We start from the raw sequence: 15,662 nt of genomic DNA on the forward strand, positions 1-15,662 counted from the left end.
TTAAGGAGTATCCATTCCCATAAGCCCTTCACCTCAGGGAAAAAGCACAGTGTTCTGTCTGAGCTGCCCTCACTTAGAGTTGCATGTGACAATGCAGAACTTTGATGTAGGTCAGAAGAAATGATCGAAATCTACCAGATGCACTGCAAAGACGTACACGTGTTGGTTAAAGCTAAATGCTTTGGAGAGGGTGCAGAAGAGGTTCACCAGGATGCTGCCTGCATTAGAGGGCATGTGCTACGAGGAGAGGTTGGACAAACTTGGGTTGTTTTCTCTGGAGCAGTGGAGGCTGAGGGGAGACCTGATAGAAGTTTTTAAAATTATGAGAGGCGTAGATAGAGTAGACAGCTAGTATCATTTTCCCAGGGTCGAAATGTCTAATACCAGAGGGCACGCATTTAAGGTGAGAGGGAGAAAGTTCAAAGGAGATGTATGGGACAAGTTTTTTTTTACACAGAGAGTGGTGGGTGCCTAGAATGCCCTGCCGGGGCAGTGATGGAGGCAGGTATGATAGAAGTGTTCAAGAGGCTTTAGTTGGGCATTTGATTACTAATTTAACTAGCTTGGCACAACATCGTGGGCTGAAGGGCCCGTTCCTGTGCTGTACTGTTCTGTGTGTTCTATGTTCCAGGAAGCAGAGGGATGGTGAAGTTGACATGAGGAATTCCAAACCTCACTGATACCTTCCATATTATCCAACCATTTCCCACTCTTATGCTCATTTAACTGAGGATTTTTTAAGCAGAAATTGTATTGATTTATCGTCACATGTACCGAGAAAGAGTGACTTTATTTCTGTGCCATCCAGACAGATCATGCTAATACATTACGGGAGCAAAAAGAAAACTGAATGCAGAATATACTGCTGCAGTTATAGAGGAAATGCAGTGCAGGTAAACAACTAAATTGCAATTGTTTGTTGATTTATTACCCCTCTCCTTCCAAACTCAGATATCTCCCCCAGATGTAAATTCTTCACCTTTATTGACTTACAAGCTGTTATTGACATGGGAAAGGGTTGAGAACCTCAAGTTCCTGGGAGTGAACATCACCAACAGCCTGTCCTGGTCAAATCACGTAGATGCCACGGCCAAGAAAGCTCACCAACGCTTCTACTTCCTCAGGAGGCTAAAGAAATTTGGTATGCTCCCTTTGCCACTCACCAACTTTTACCAATGCACCATAGAAAGCATCCTATCTGGATGTATCATGGCTTGGTACGGCAACTGCTCTGCCCAGGACCGCAAGAAACTGCAGAGAGTTGTGGACACAACCCAGTGCATCACGGACACCAGTCTCCCCTCCTTGGACTCTGCCTTTACCTCTCGCTGCCTTGGTGAAGCAGCCAGCATAATCAAAGATCCCACCCACCCGGGACATTCTCTCTTCTCTCCTCTTCCATCGGGTAGAATATACAGGAGTCTGAGGGCACGTCCCACCAGACTTAAGGACAGGTTCTACCCCACTGTGATAAGACTATTGAACGGTTCCCTTATATGATGAGATGGACTCTGACCTCACGATCTACCTTGTTGTGACCTTGCACCTTATTGCACTGCACTTTCTCTGCAGCTGTGACACTTTACTCCGTACTGTTATTGTTTTTACCTGTACAACCTCAATGCACTCTGTACTGACTCAATGTAACTGCACTGTGTAATGAATTGACCTGTATGATCGGTACGCAAGACAAGTTTTTCACTGTACCTCGGTACAAGTGACAATAATAAACCAGTACCAATATTTCCAGCTTCCCCCATTGTTTCTGTCTCGGTTTGCATGTCAGCTGGGGCCAGGACAACTGCAGACACCGTTGGAACTGCTGACGCCCGGCCTCCGGCTGTCAGCAGCAACAGGCCCCCAGCAACGTCAGCCTTCCCGGTGACCGACTGCCTCCCCCAGGGACCCGCAGCATCCGCTCCCGAAGCCTCAACACCGACTTACCGAGCGCCACGTCCGAAACTCGGTCCTCGCCGGCGGCCGCAACTTGAAAATGCCGCCGGACACCAGCACTCGCCCGCCACCGACAGGACCCTGGCGACCGCCACCGGACGGGGAGCGACAGCACCCCTCCTGGCCTGGAGGACCGCGTCCCGCAGCCTCCCGCCCCCCCCTCACCTGTGTGGGAGGACCGCGAACCACAGCGCCCCCTGAGCTGGAGGACCGCGTCCCGCAGCCTCCCGCCCCCCTCACCTGTGTTGGGAGGACCGCGAACCACAGCGCCCCCTGAGCTGGAGGACCGCGTCCCGCAGCCTCCCGCCCCCCCTCACCTGTGTGGGAGGACCGCGAACCACAGCGCCCCCTGAGCTGGAGGACCGCGTCCCGCAGCCTCCCGCCCCCCCTCACCTGTGTGGGAGGACCGCGAACCACAGCGCCCCCTGAGTGGGAGGACCGCGAACCACAGCGCCGCCTGCGCGGGAGGACCGCGAACCACAGCGCCGCCTACACTGGAGGTCCAGACCAGGCGAGCGAAACGCCGAGTTTCTTTCCTCCCATTGGCCGCAGGGTCGGTGCAGGCAGGCGCTGGATTTTTAATTCGTTTATTTTTGTTTTAAGTATTTAATTCTCGGTGTGAGGGCTGGAACAGAGGAGTCGATGTTGAAATCCAAAACCTTCGTCAAGAAGACGCGGTCAGGGGGAGTGCTGAAGATCGTCCGCGAGCATTACCTGCGCGACGACATCGTGTGCGGCTGGCGGCCGTGTGAGGAGTGCGAGGCCCCGGCCCCGGCTCCGGCCTCCCTCAGCGACCTGCCCTGCACCAGCAGCCAGCTCTGCCCGCAGCCCCACTTCGTCCTGCCCGACACCAACGTGGTGCTGCACCAGGTAGCGGCGGCGCTGCTGGGCTGCGAGCGGGGGGTAGGGCTGGGGTGGTAGGTGGTGAGGGGTGAGGTTTGGGGTGGTTGGTGGGGGGTGGTGGTGGTTGGTGGGGGGTGGTGGTGGTTGGTGGGGGGTGGTGCTGGTGAGGGTGTGAGGGTGGGAAGGGGGGTTGGGGGTGGTTGGTGGGGGTGGTGCTGGTGAGGGTGTGGTGGTGGGGGTGGGAAGGGGTGGTGGGGGGTGGGGGTGGGTGGTGGGGGGTGGTGCTTGGGATGGTGTAGTTTGGGGGGTGGGAAGGGGTGGTGGGGGGGTGGGGGTGGTTGGTGGGGGGTGGTGCTGGTGAGGGTGTGGTGGTGGGGGTGGGAAGGGGTGGTGGGGGGTGGGGGTGGTTGGTGGGGGGTGGTGCTGGTGAGGGTGTAGTGGTGGGGGTGGGAAGGGGTGGTGGGGGGGTGGGGGTGGTTGGTGGGGGGTGGTGCTGGTGAGGGTGTGGTGGTGGGGGTGGGAAGGGGTGGTGTGGGGGTGGTGCTGGTAAGGGTGTAGTGGTGGGGGTGGGAAGGGGTGGTGGGGGGGTTGGGGGTGGTTGGTGGGGGGTGGTGCTGGTGAGGGTGTGGTGGTGGGGGTGGGAAGGGGTGGTGGGGGGGTGGGGGTGGTTGGTGGGGGGTGGTGCTGGTGAGGGTGTGAGGGTGGGAAGGGGGGTTGGGGGTGGTTGGTGGGGGTGGTGCTGGTGAGGGTGTGGTGGTGGGGGTGGGAAGGGGTGGTGGGGGGTGGGGGTGGTTGGTGGGGGGTGGTGCTGGTGAGGGTGTGGTGGTGGGGGTGGGAAGGGGTGGTGGGGGTGGTTGGTGGGGGTGGTGCTGGTGAGGGTGTGGTGGTGGGGGTGGGAAGGGGTGGTGGGGGGTGGGGGTGGTTGGTGGGGGGTGGTGCTGGTGAGGGTGTAGTGGTGGGGGTGGGAAGGGGGGGTGGGGGTGGTTGGTGGGGGGTGGTGCTGGTGAGGGTGTAGTGGTGGGGGTGGGAAGGGGTGGTGGGGGGGTGGGGGTGGTTGGTGGGGGGTGGTGCTGGTGAGGGTGTGGTGGTGGGGGTGGGAAGGGGTGGTGGGGGTGGTTGGTGGGGGGTGGTGCTGGTGAGGGTGTGGTGGTGGGGGTGGGAAGGGGTGGTGGGGGTGGTTGGTGGGGGTGGTGCTGGTGAGGGTGTGGTGGTGGGGGTGGGAAGGGGTGGTGGGGGTGGTTGGTGGGGGTGGTGCTGGTGAGGGTGGGAAGGGGTGGTGGGGGGTGGGGGTGGTTGGTGGGGGGTGGTGCTGGTGAGGGTGTAGTGGGGGGGGTGGGAAGGGGGGGTGGGGGTGGTTGGTGGGGGGTGGTGCTGGTGAGGGTGTAGTGGTGGGGGTGGGAAGGGGTGGTGGGGGGGTGGGGGTGGTTGGTGGGGGGTGGTGCTGGTGAGGGTGTGGTGGTGGGGGTGGGAAGGGTGGGGGTGGTTGGTGGGGGGTGGTGCTGGTGAGGGTGTAGTGGTGGGGGTGGGAAGGGGTGGTGGGGGGGTGGGGGTGGTTGGTGGGGGGTGGTGCTGGTGAGGGTGTGGTGGTGGGGGTGGGAAGGGGTGGTGTGGGGGTGGTGCTGGTAAGGGTGTAGTGGTGGGGGTGGGAAGGGGTGGTGGGGGGGTTGGGGGGGGTTGGTGGGGGGTGGTGCTGGTGAGGGTGTGGGGGTGGGGGTGGGAAGGGGTGGTGGGGGGGTGGGGGTGGTTGGTGGGGGGTGGTGCTGGTGAGGGTGTGAGGGTGGGAAGGGGGGTTGGGGGTGGTTGGTGGGGGGTGGTGCTGGTGAGGGTGTGGTGGTGGGGGTGGGGGGGTTGGGGGTGGTTGGTGGGGGGTGGTGCTGGTGAGGGTGTGGGGGTGGGAAGGGGGGGTTGGGGGTGGTTGGTGGGGGGTGGTGCTGGTGAGGGTGTGGTGGTGGGGGTGGGAAGGGGTGGTGGGGGGGTTGGGGGTGGTTGGTGGGGGGTGGTGCTGGTGAGGGTGTGGTGGTGGGGTTTGGGTGGGGTGTGGGGTGGTGCTGGTGGGGGTTGGGGGTGGGGTGGGGGTGAGGAGGCTGACACAGAGTCCCACAGCACAGAAACAGGGCCATGCCATCCAAGATACCCATCTAAGCCAGACCCATCTGGCCCATTAAACCTTTCCTATCCACGTACCTGAGTCCTGATGAAGGGTCTCAGCCCGAAACGTCGACTGTTTATTTCCCTCCTGACCTGCCGAGTTCCTCCAGCATTTTGTGTGTGTTGCTCCAGCTATTCCAGCACCTACAGAATCTCTTGTGTCTCCATGTGCCTGTCCAAATGTCATAATTGAAGTTGCCTCTATCACTTCCTTTGGCAGCTCGTTCCATATACTCACCACCCTCTGTGTGGAAAAAGTTGTCCCTCAATTCCCTTTTAAATCTTTCCCCTCTCACTTTAAACCTATGCCTTCTAAGACAAAATATTTTTATTAGTCACACGTACATCGAAACACACAGTGAAATGCATCTTTTGCATAGAGTGTTCTGGGGGCAGCCCGCAAGTGTTGCCATGCTTCTGGCGCCAACATAGCATGCCCACATCTCCTAACCTGTATGCTGTCATGGGGAGAACGTACAAACTCCTTACAGACAGTGGCCGGAATTGAACCTGGGTTGCTAGCGCTGTAATAGCGTTACACGAACTGCTACACTACCGTGCCTGCCCCCACAGTACCCACATGTACAAGACGTTGGTGAGACCACACTTGGAGTATTGTGTACGGTTTTAGTCGCCCCCATCATAGGAGAGACATCATTAAACTGGAAAGAGTGCAGAGAAGATTTACGAGGATGTTACCAGGTCTGAGTTATAGGGAGAGGTTAGGAAGGCTGGGATTTTATTCCTTTGAACATGGGAGATTGAGGGGTGACCTTGTAGAGGTGTATAAAATTGAGGGGCATAGATAGGGTGAATGCACACAGTCTTCTCCCCAGAGAAGGGGAGCTAAAACTAGAGGGCATAGGTGTAAGCTGAGAGGGGAAAGATTTAAAAGGGACCTGAGGGCCAACTTCTTTACACGGAGGGTGGTGCATATATGGAATGAGCTGCCAGAGGTAGTGGCTGAGGCAGGTACAATAACAACATTTAAAAGAGATTTGGCTAAGTACAGGGGTAGGAGGGATTTAGAGGGATATGGGCCAAATGTGAGCAAATGGGACTAGCTTGGTGGGCACCATGGTTGGTATGGATGAGTTGGGCTGAAGGGCCTGTTTCCGTGCTGCATTACTCTATGACTCCATGTGCTGAGATGCAGTGAAAAACTTTTGTTTGCGTGCTATCCAGTCAGATCATGCCATGTGTAAGTACATTGAGGTAGTAAAATGGAAAACACAATGCAGAATATAGTGAATATAGGGTTGCAGCTACAGAGAAAGCACAGTGCAGGTGGACAAATAAACAGAGAGCGCAGTGCAGGTAGACAAATAAAGTGCAAGGGCTATGACAAGGTAGATTGGGTGATCAAGAACGTCTTTTAAAATGTTGTAATTGTACCTGCCTCTACCCACTTTCTCTATCAGCTCGTTCCATGTACCCACCACCCTCTGTGTGGAAAAAGGTTGCCCCTCAGATCCCCTTTAAATCTTTCCCCTCTACGCTTTAACCTATAGTCTCTAGTTGTAGACTCCCCTACCCTGGCAGAATTGGAATTTCAAAGAGCTGTGGAGGCTGTGTCATTGAAAATATAAACAGGGGAATCGAGCTACAGGGATCAGGGGGAAAGTGACATTGAGGCCAACAATTGGATTAACCAGGATTCTGCAGAATGGCAGAGCAGGCTTAGGGGACTGAATGGCCAACTCTTGCTCTTATTTCTTATGGTGTTATGTTCTGCACCCTAAAGTTCTCAAAAGGTTCCTGAAACATTCATAAGGTCCATCAGCTCTCTTGCTTTGTATAGAGTCATGCAGCATGGAAACAGGCCCTTTGACCCAACTTGTCCATGCCAATCAAGATGCCTAACTAAGCATCTCATTTGCCTGCTTTTGGTCTATATCACAAGATCACAAGACAAAGGAGCAGAAGTAGGCCATTCAGCCCATCGAGTCTGCTCTGCTACCTCACCATGAGCTAAAATATTCTCCCATCTAGCCCCAATTCCCGACCTTTCCCCCATATCCCTTGATACCTTGACTAATTAGATACCTATCAATCTGCTTCTTAAACACCCCCAATGATCGGACCACCGCAGCTGCAGGTGGCAACGAAGTCCATAAATCCACGACCCTCTGGCTAAAGAAATTTCTCCTTATTTCTGTTCTAAATGGGTACCCTCTAATTCTAAGACTGTGCCCTCTAGTCCTGGACTCGCCCACCAAGGGAAACAACTTAGCCACATCTACTTTGTCCAGTCCTTTCAACATTCAAAATGTTTCTGTGAGGTTCCCTCTCATTCTACTGTACTCCAGTGAGTACAGCCCAAGAGCTGATTATCCCTCGAAACCTTGGAGACACATAAGACTGCAGATGCTGGGATCTGGAAAAAACATCCCAGATCCCGGTACCTTCAGTCTCTTATTTCCCAGTTCTGATGCTGGGGCTTAACCTGAAACATCGACTATCTCTTTGCTTCCACAAATGCAGCCTGACCCATTGAGTTCCTTCAGCAGCTTGTTTTTTTTGCTCCCCCTACACCTTTGCTATTGATCTACCTGTCCAAATGTTTTTTTTAATATCTGGAAGGGTAGGGGACCGGGTGGGAAGGGGATGGATGCTGCTGCTTGTGGAGTAGGAACTGGGTGAGGGGGTGAAGTATTAAACTCTCAGATGTTAATAGCACAAAGGCAATCAGTTGTACTTCTGTCACAAACTAAAAATTCTGGGGATGTTCAACAGGTCCTTCAGCATCAGTGTAGAGAGGTAAAGAGTTGTCTGGCAATGAATTGTACGGTAATAAAAAAGCAAAACAAAATTTCAGATGCTGGAAATCTGAAATCAAAATTGAAAATGCTAGTAGATTAAGCGATCAGATACTGGAATGAAAACAAAATGCTGGAAACGCGGTAGGTCAGGCAGCATCTGTAGAAAATGAAAGAATTCTGAGACCTGAGCACTTGGCTGGATTCAAGGCTGGGTGTTGGACTCTTTTTCCGCAGATGCTGCCAACCTGCTGAGTACCTCTAGCATTTTCTGTTTTGATTTCAGATTTGCAGCATTTCTGAGCTCCTGGTTCCTTAATTTGAAATGGAATGCTTGCCGCAGTGATCTCCCAGAAGTGTGTAGGAAGTGCTTAATGATATAATTTGAGTCCCTGTCAAAATTATGAGCTCTATGGTCAGTAATGCATGGTCTGTTCGTTGCCATTAACTACTCCTGATGAATGTTCATTTGAAATTCTGGGTATGTGTAGAAAAAGTGTTGAAACAAAAACAAGGAATTACAGTAATCATATCCAAATTATTCTTGGTTCCCGGTACGTACCTTTGTAAATTATGGCACTTCAAATGTTCATCCATGTACTTTTTAACCTTAATGTTTATGCTTCCTTCCCCACCCTAATGAGGTGTTGTTTTCTAGACACCTACCATGCTTTAAGTGAAAAAGGTTATCCTCAACTTCACTCAAACCTTTCTACCCAAACTCTGCTGTGGAAAATAAGTCATTTTTGTTCACATTGTCTGGACTTCTCATGATTTTGTTGGCCTTGATGAATTCACCTCTGTTCCAATGGAAGCAGCATAACTCTGGCCAATCTCTTCTCATTACTGACATTCTCTAGCTCTGGCAACGTCCTCATCAAGCTCCCCGGCAGTCGTTACGTTAATTCCCATGTTACAAGTGGAGATGCGTTCCTATGGGAAGTTTTTCTCTCAACAGTAAGGCCCCCGCAGGTGTGCAGTCTGTAAGCAAGGCAATTCTGATTGTAATGTAGGCAGAAGAGAAAGTGTTGTTGTTTTAATTAACTAGAAATGGATGTTACATTGTTTGATAAAGTATTGTTGTACAAGTACCAAGAGAAGGGATTGCCTTGTCACTTTACAAAGCAAATCTTGTAAGTGGCCTCCCGCTGTGAACCGGTAGGCTGCACTCATTGTACAAGTATCAATAGAAGAGATTGCCTCATCAATTTCCAAAGCAAATCCCTTAAGTGGTCTCCCAATGTGAACTAGCAGCCTGAGATCATTGTTCTTGGTGAACTCGTTCAGTTTTCTGTATACATTTTGTGTTTGTTTATTTTTTTCACATACATTTGGTAAGACTGAATTTTTATTCTGTATTTCAACTTTTTTGGTAGTGCTTTGTGAATTCCATAGAGGCAAATTTCTGTTACCCAAACTGCATTAATGCAGGGGGTACAATGTATTTGTCTGTTCATTTGGTTCATATGAACATGCATGATTTCTGTATGAACCTGTTGGTGTATAAAACAAAATACCTTTTCAGTGACTCCAAAGCTGTTCTTTATGTGTTTGGAATGGTTATGGCTACATTTGATGCAGAGCTATTTTTATATTCATTTACTTTTAGATTGATATCCTTGAAGATCCTGCAATCCAGAATGTGATAATCCTGCAGACCGTGTTACAAGAAGTCAGACATCGAAGTGCTCCAGTATACAAAAGAATTAAGGATGTGATTAACAACCCTGAAAAACATTTTTACACTTTCACAAATGAACATCACAAGTAAGAAATATAAAATATGAATGCTTTGAGGATTTAGATACAAATAACCGACTGTATTGCAAGTAAGGCATGTCTTTTGTCTGCAATGAATAAAATAGCATAAAGCAATATTAAAAGCAACCACCTCATTCCCTGTACTATGAGACAATATGCTGAGTTTATTCCCATTTGGTCCTAATTTAATTCTCAAAAGGATGACAATCCAACTGTTTTTAGATGTGGACAGATCATATTGTATCATATTTTTATTGCATAGAAGGAGGCCACTCAGTCTATTAAATCTATGCCAGCTCTCGGAGCAATCTCTTTCTCCCACTTGTTTTCCCTGTAACTTGACTCTTCTACCATCCACCTACACTGAGGACAATTTACAGTAGTCAATTAACCTACCGGTCAGCACATCTTTTGGATGTTGGAGGAAGTTCGAGCACCCGGATGAAACCCATGCAGACACAGGGAAAACACACAAACTCCACACAGACAGCACGGGAGGTCAGGATCAAATCCCGGCTGCTGGATCTGTGAGCAGCAACACTATCTGTGACACTAATATGCTGTACTGCCTGTGGAAGTCTCTTTGTGGATTTCTGCTGATGGCACATGTTAGAATTAATGAACAGTGTATAGTTATGTAGAAATATGACAGAACTTCATCTGCAGTAAACTGCTTGATCCTGTCCTCCCTCTTTCCTTCTCTCATCCTTCTCTTCACCTTCCTTTCCCTCTTCCTCCATCTATAATACATTGAAACAATATTTTTGCAGATATGTTTATTAATTGTGCCAAGCATTCATGCCTGCAACATATTTCCAGAAAAGAGATTCTCAAATAATACTTAACTGTAGTAGACTCTCTTAATCAAATCTGACTATTGTTTCATAATAATTACTTCAGACTAACATTTGGTTTTACATTATTTTGGGTATCAATGTGTATCAATAAGATCAGAGTTGCAGACTGAATAAAATGGCTCCACTAAACCGTAAGCTCTGTTGAATTATAATGTTAAATTTTGAGGGAAAAAAAGCATCCTGGAGTGATAATATCATGACATTCCACAGTACATATTGTATTTATATACAATTTGATGATCTGAGTTAAAACACAATTGGCTCATATTGATGATACTCCTTTGTAAATTCGAGGTACATGGTTTTGTACTGCAGTCAATGAAAAATTCCCACTGCTATTTCTGATAAACATGCTGCTCCGACAAGAGCGGATCGTGAGCTGATAGGGATTTAATGGAAATTCAATATGAATCTGTTCTAAAATCTCTCAACATGTCCTGTGTTACCTTCATAGAGATACCTACATAGAACAAGAACAAGGTGAAGGTGCAAACGACAGAAATGATCGAGCGATACGGGTAGCGGTGAAGTGGTATAATGAGCATCTAAAAAAATCACAAAATAGCAATGTGCACGTTCAAGTTATCTTAATGACAAATGACAGAAAGAACAAAGAACGTGCTGTTGAAGATGGCCTGATTGCATTTACTTGTAAGTATGGACTTTATAGAATTAGAGGCAATATGTCTGAGGAAAAGTTGTAGGCAAACCCCACTGAAATACGGATAGAAATTCATACAAGTACTGCTTGTAAAATGTGATGTATACTTGCAGAAAGGGCAGCAACAGTGAGCAGTTTTCCCATTTACATTAAATAGACCAGTACCAAATACTTAGACACAGTCCACACATCAAAATTGACAAACACATTACTTTTGAGAGAGATTAACTTAACGGTTGTCTTTTAGTTCCCTGTGTTGGTTCAATAAGTAAATTACCATTAAGTGTATTACCATGTCCTGTAGAACTGAATCATTTATTCCTACCTAGGACATCTGTGCATCAATCTCTCATAATCCATAGTACATTGGCATGTGGTATATCATCCTGTGTGTGAACAATGGTCCTTGGGACACTTGCTACACTTGGAACTTTGTTATCATTATCGGGCAAGAGGGTTACAGTTAGTAATTACTTATAGACAGTATTCATGATTTTCATTCAAATATATTGTTAACTTGCGAAATAAGCAACAAATAAAGTCGGGTTTTCGAGAATGCAGAGTGAAACCTAACAGTTAAAATGCTTGTGTTGATCATGTTGAAAACCATCAATACTGTAGAGTATCCTTAAGTCAGTAGTGGAAAATGTATTGCAATATTTCACTTGCACACAAAAAAATGATTGAAATGAGATCTCTATCATTATATTCATTTACGATGTATATGGAACAGGTGTTTGAATAGTGAATGTTTTTATCATAATGTAATATTACAATACAGTTCTTATCGAATTATTTTCAACACTTAAGATTTTAGGGTATTAAGGGAATCAAGACATATGGGGTAAATGTGCGAAAATTGTATTGCGGTAAAAGATCAGCTATAACCTTATTGATCAGTGGAGCAGACTCGAGGTTCTAAATGGCCTGCTCCTGCTTCTGATATCCTTATAGATGCTATTCTTTTGTGGGATTGGATTATGATTCTGCAGCATTGAATAATGAACAATTTTTCCCATCATGTCTTGATTTTAGGTGATGAATATATCAAGAGTTTGGCTGGAAATCCTGAACTAATTGATAGGCTAGCGAGTATTTCTGATAATACTGTAAGTACTTTCTAAAGAATTTGCATTATGAAGTAACAGGAAATGGTTAATATTTTATACTGTCCTGAGGAATCTTATTTGGCTATTCAAGAAGATGAGAATCTTCATAACAATTTTACAAGCAGGGTAAATAACTGTGATCAGATTGCATATTTGGCCATACTATATCCTTAATTTGCATTGATGCACTATTGGCTGACAGAAATGGAGAAATAGAATTTATAATCAGCATAGTAGTTGTACAGAAAGTACAAATAATAGAAAAGAATAACAAAGTTAAAACTACACAGAAGTTTTAGTGGCTGACAGATATGGAGGAATAGAAGTTATAATCAGCACAGTAGATGTCACTTTGTACATAAAATCCCAATAATGGAAAAGAATAAATGACAATTAAAACAGAGGTTTTGGTGCTTACAGGGCCCTCTAAAGTATAGAGTTGTACAGCACAGAAACGGGCTCTTGCCCCCAATTCGTCCATGCAGACCATGATGTCTATATACACTAATCCCATTTGTCCGCATTAGGCCTGTATCTCTCTACTCCTTACCTATACAAGTGCATCCAAATGCCTTTTAAATACCATAGTTGTATCTTCCTCTACTACTTCCTCTGGCAGCTCTTTCCATATAACCATATACCCCTCTGTGTGGAAAAACTTGCCCCTCAGATCCCTTTAAATTTCTCATCTCTCACCTTAACCCTGTACCCTCTAGTTTTAGACTCCCCAACTCTAAGAAAAAGACATTGCATACCATATCAATGCCCCTTATAATTTTATAAACTTAAGTAAGGTTGCTTCTCAGCCTCCTACATTCTGGTGAGAATAATCCCAACCTATCCAATCTCTCTTTATAAGTAAAGCCCTCCATTCTAGGAAAAATCTTGGTGAATCTCTGTTGCACTCTTTCTAATACTTCCACATCCTTCCTGTAGTTTGGAGACCAGAACCGTACACAATTCTCCCCAAGTGCAGCCTGACCCGTGTTTTGTACAGCTGCAACATGACATCCCAATGGTAAAGTAAGAACATTATAATATTTGGTTGGTGTTAGCCATTTTAATAAGCTGCTGCCTTTTGATCTGCAGTGAAAGACAAACCAACCACTTTGTACAGCTTAGGAAGATGTTGCTGGGGCTTTTGTTTTGAACTACTGAAGTTCCTCTTACATTGCTCCACAGTCCTGTCAAGATGGACAATTTTAAGATGTTGATCTAATGGCGACGGGTGCCTCGTCAGTACACAGAGGGTGTGCACCAAATAGGAAAGTTTCTTTAAATTTATCATTGTAGCTTTCCATTCTTCTTTTTAATGTGGCACAGAATAAAAGGATGTGAACTCAAGTTCAATCAAATGCAGTGGGAAATTAGTGAAAATGTCATTTAATATGAAGCACAGTATTAAGAACTCAAAGTGATTTGCTCATTTATAGTTAATTAGTATGTGTAACATAATCAAAACCAAACTTTTGTTTCATTATAGAAAGAAATAGAGAGTGGTAAGCTGCTTTTTGCAGAACATTTGCCTCTGTCCAAAATACAACAAGGTCTGAAGTCTAATTCTTACCTTCAAGGGACCTTTCGAGCCAACAGAGACAATTATCTGGAAGCCACAGTCTGGGTCCATGGTGAAGAAGGAAAAAGCAAAGAGGTGAACCTGTTTCTTTCTTTGGATCCTTTCATCCAATTGTTAAGATTTTAGGGAAATGGATTGGAACTTTTAGTTTCTGAGGGACTTGGGTGGAATTCTGTGTTTTAAACTTATATCACTTTGACTTCGGTTCAGTGGAAATATATTGCCTTTGGCTACAAGGGTCAGTGAGTTTTGACAATGTTCGTCCACTTCTAAACTATCAACCTCATAAAACAAATTATCTTTCGTTTTTTGTACGTTACTGAAGAAATTCAGATTGTGGCAGTGAAGATGCTGCATGAAGATGAGTGACTTTATGGGAAAACATATGAAGCCTTTCCCATTGGATGTTCTGGGAATTAGGATCTGATTCTTACCTTTGCCTATTGCAGAAGTTCCTATCCGGGTGTCATATTAATCCTTTTAACCAAATATCTCGTTGTAGGAAATCAAAGTATCTCTCTTCATCTGTTATTCACTGATATATTCCATGAGTTATCTCAGGAGACTTTCTACTGTCACCATATCCCATTGGTTTGTGCCCATTTTATTTAGTTGATTTGAAGTGTTGGATATTTTTTGTACTGGGAGATTCCTTTTCCTTGGCTTAAAATTTGTTCCCTTACTGAGATGTGACCTCTTCAAAAGGCTCGGGTGCAATTGGAATCAGATGTTGATTTTGAACTTGCAAACATTTTTGGCTTTTGTTACATTTTTGTACAGATTGTATGCCAACTTGCATCAGTTCTTCCTGGTGTGTGCAAGATAAAATACATGGTTCTATAATGAAGGATATTTTTTTTTTCAGATTCCTAAGAATATTCTAGCAGCATGTGACATTCCTTCCTTTCCTTACAATATCATTTGTATTTTGCCAAATATTTGTGATACATGGTCACAAAATACATGGTCAAGCAAAAATATCCTGACCTGGTAATCAAGTTGACTGTTCAGAATTCTTATAATATTTGTTGTCATCCATTGATTACTGATGGTTGCGTCTGGATGGCGCATGTATGTACCCAGATTAGTGTTTTGGCCTCTGTAGTTATCCAAGCAATCATTTGCAAAAAAATAACCACTTGTAGTGCAGTTGTTCCAGTATTTGTTGCTGTCTTCAGGGGAAAACTGTTGAGAAAATCAAAAGTTACTGCATAGAAGTTATTACTTTAGAATTTAATGATAATCATTCACCACTTCATACTCAGCCAATAGTAATTTTAGCAGCTTTAGTCACTTGAAATGTCTTCCAATTTATCACCTCATGCCATCAGTACTTAATGGAAACAAAAACTTGAAATGGTAATGAACAGAACTTCTGCAAGGCAGGACAAAGTTTCCTTAGTGTGGTTTATCTACATACTTTGTCTTAAGTTTATCATTTTTATTTTCTTTGGTAAAGTACCTGTTTTATTCCTTTCTGATGATCTGCTTTTACTCATGCATGCTTGGCATTGATTTAAGCAAGATCTTTCTTCCTGACTTCTTGTACTCCCCTTTCTTTTAAGTGAGAAGTTCTTGGATAGAACTACCATAATGGTTCCTTACCAATTGAAAAGTTAACCTGTGTCACATAAATAGATTTTAAAAATGAGATCAAGACTTAATCATGAACTTCATTTGCCACTTCACCACTCTGCAAACATCACAGTATTCTGTCAGGATGTAAGTTTATCAGAATCGGAGTTATCAGAATCTCATCAACTTGTTTGATGTGAAAGTTCTTGTTTTGTGGCAGCAGTAGAGTACAAAGTCATACAACTACTATAAATTACAAGAATAAATAAATAGTGCAAAAATAAAGGGATAACGAGGTAGGGTTCATGGACCGTTCAGAAATCTGATGGCGGAGGGGAAGAAGGTGTTCCTGAATCATTGAGTGTGGGTCTTCAGGCTCCTGTACCTCATCCCCGATGGTAGTAACGAGAAGAGAGCATG

At 46.1% G+C, this 15,662-nt stretch overlaps 2 protein-coding genes across 3 annotated transcripts in view; one reads left to right on the forward strand and one right to left on the reverse strand.

Annotated features, from left to right (window-relative positions):
* Nucleotides 1-2,084, reverse strand: part of pibf1 (progesterone immunomodulatory binding factor 1) — an 84,654-nt gene extending 82,570 nt beyond the window's left edge. The window contains exon 1 of one of the 2 annotated variants that reach the window (XM_052026711.1): nt 1,945-2,084. The gene's annotated coding sequence lies outside the window, so the exon portion shown is untranslated. The remainder of the gene's footprint in view (nt 1-1,944) is intronic. The other variant, XM_052026712.1, reaches the window with a different exon arrangement.
* A 392-nt stretch (nt 2,085-2,476) lies between these two features.
* The window catches only part of dis3 (DIS3 exosome endoribonuclease and 3'-5' exoribonuclease), a 32,792-nt gene continuing 19,606 nt past the window's right edge, over nt 2,477-15,662 (forward strand). The window contains exons 1-5 of the mRNA XM_052026710.1: nt 2,477-2,823; nt 9,313-9,470; nt 10,776-10,972; nt 12,018-12,091; nt 13,575-13,742. Of these exons, the coding sequence (XP_051882670.1) occupies nt 2,596-2,823; nt 9,313-9,470; nt 10,776-10,972; nt 12,018-12,091; nt 13,575-13,742 (825 nt within the window). The 5' untranslated portion in view covers nt 2,477-2,595. The remainder of the gene's footprint in view (nt 2,824-9,312; nt 9,471-10,775; nt 10,973-12,017; nt 12,092-13,574; nt 13,743-15,662) is intronic.

Source organism: Pristis pectinata, chromosome 11, assembly GCF_009764475.1.
Source record: "Pristis pectinata isolate sPriPec2 chromosome 11, sPriPec2.1.pri, whole genome shotgun sequence".
In the NCBI taxonomy this organism is placed as follows: domain Eukaryota; kingdom Metazoa; phylum Chordata; class Chondrichthyes; order Rhinopristiformes; family Pristidae; genus Pristis; species Pristis pectinata.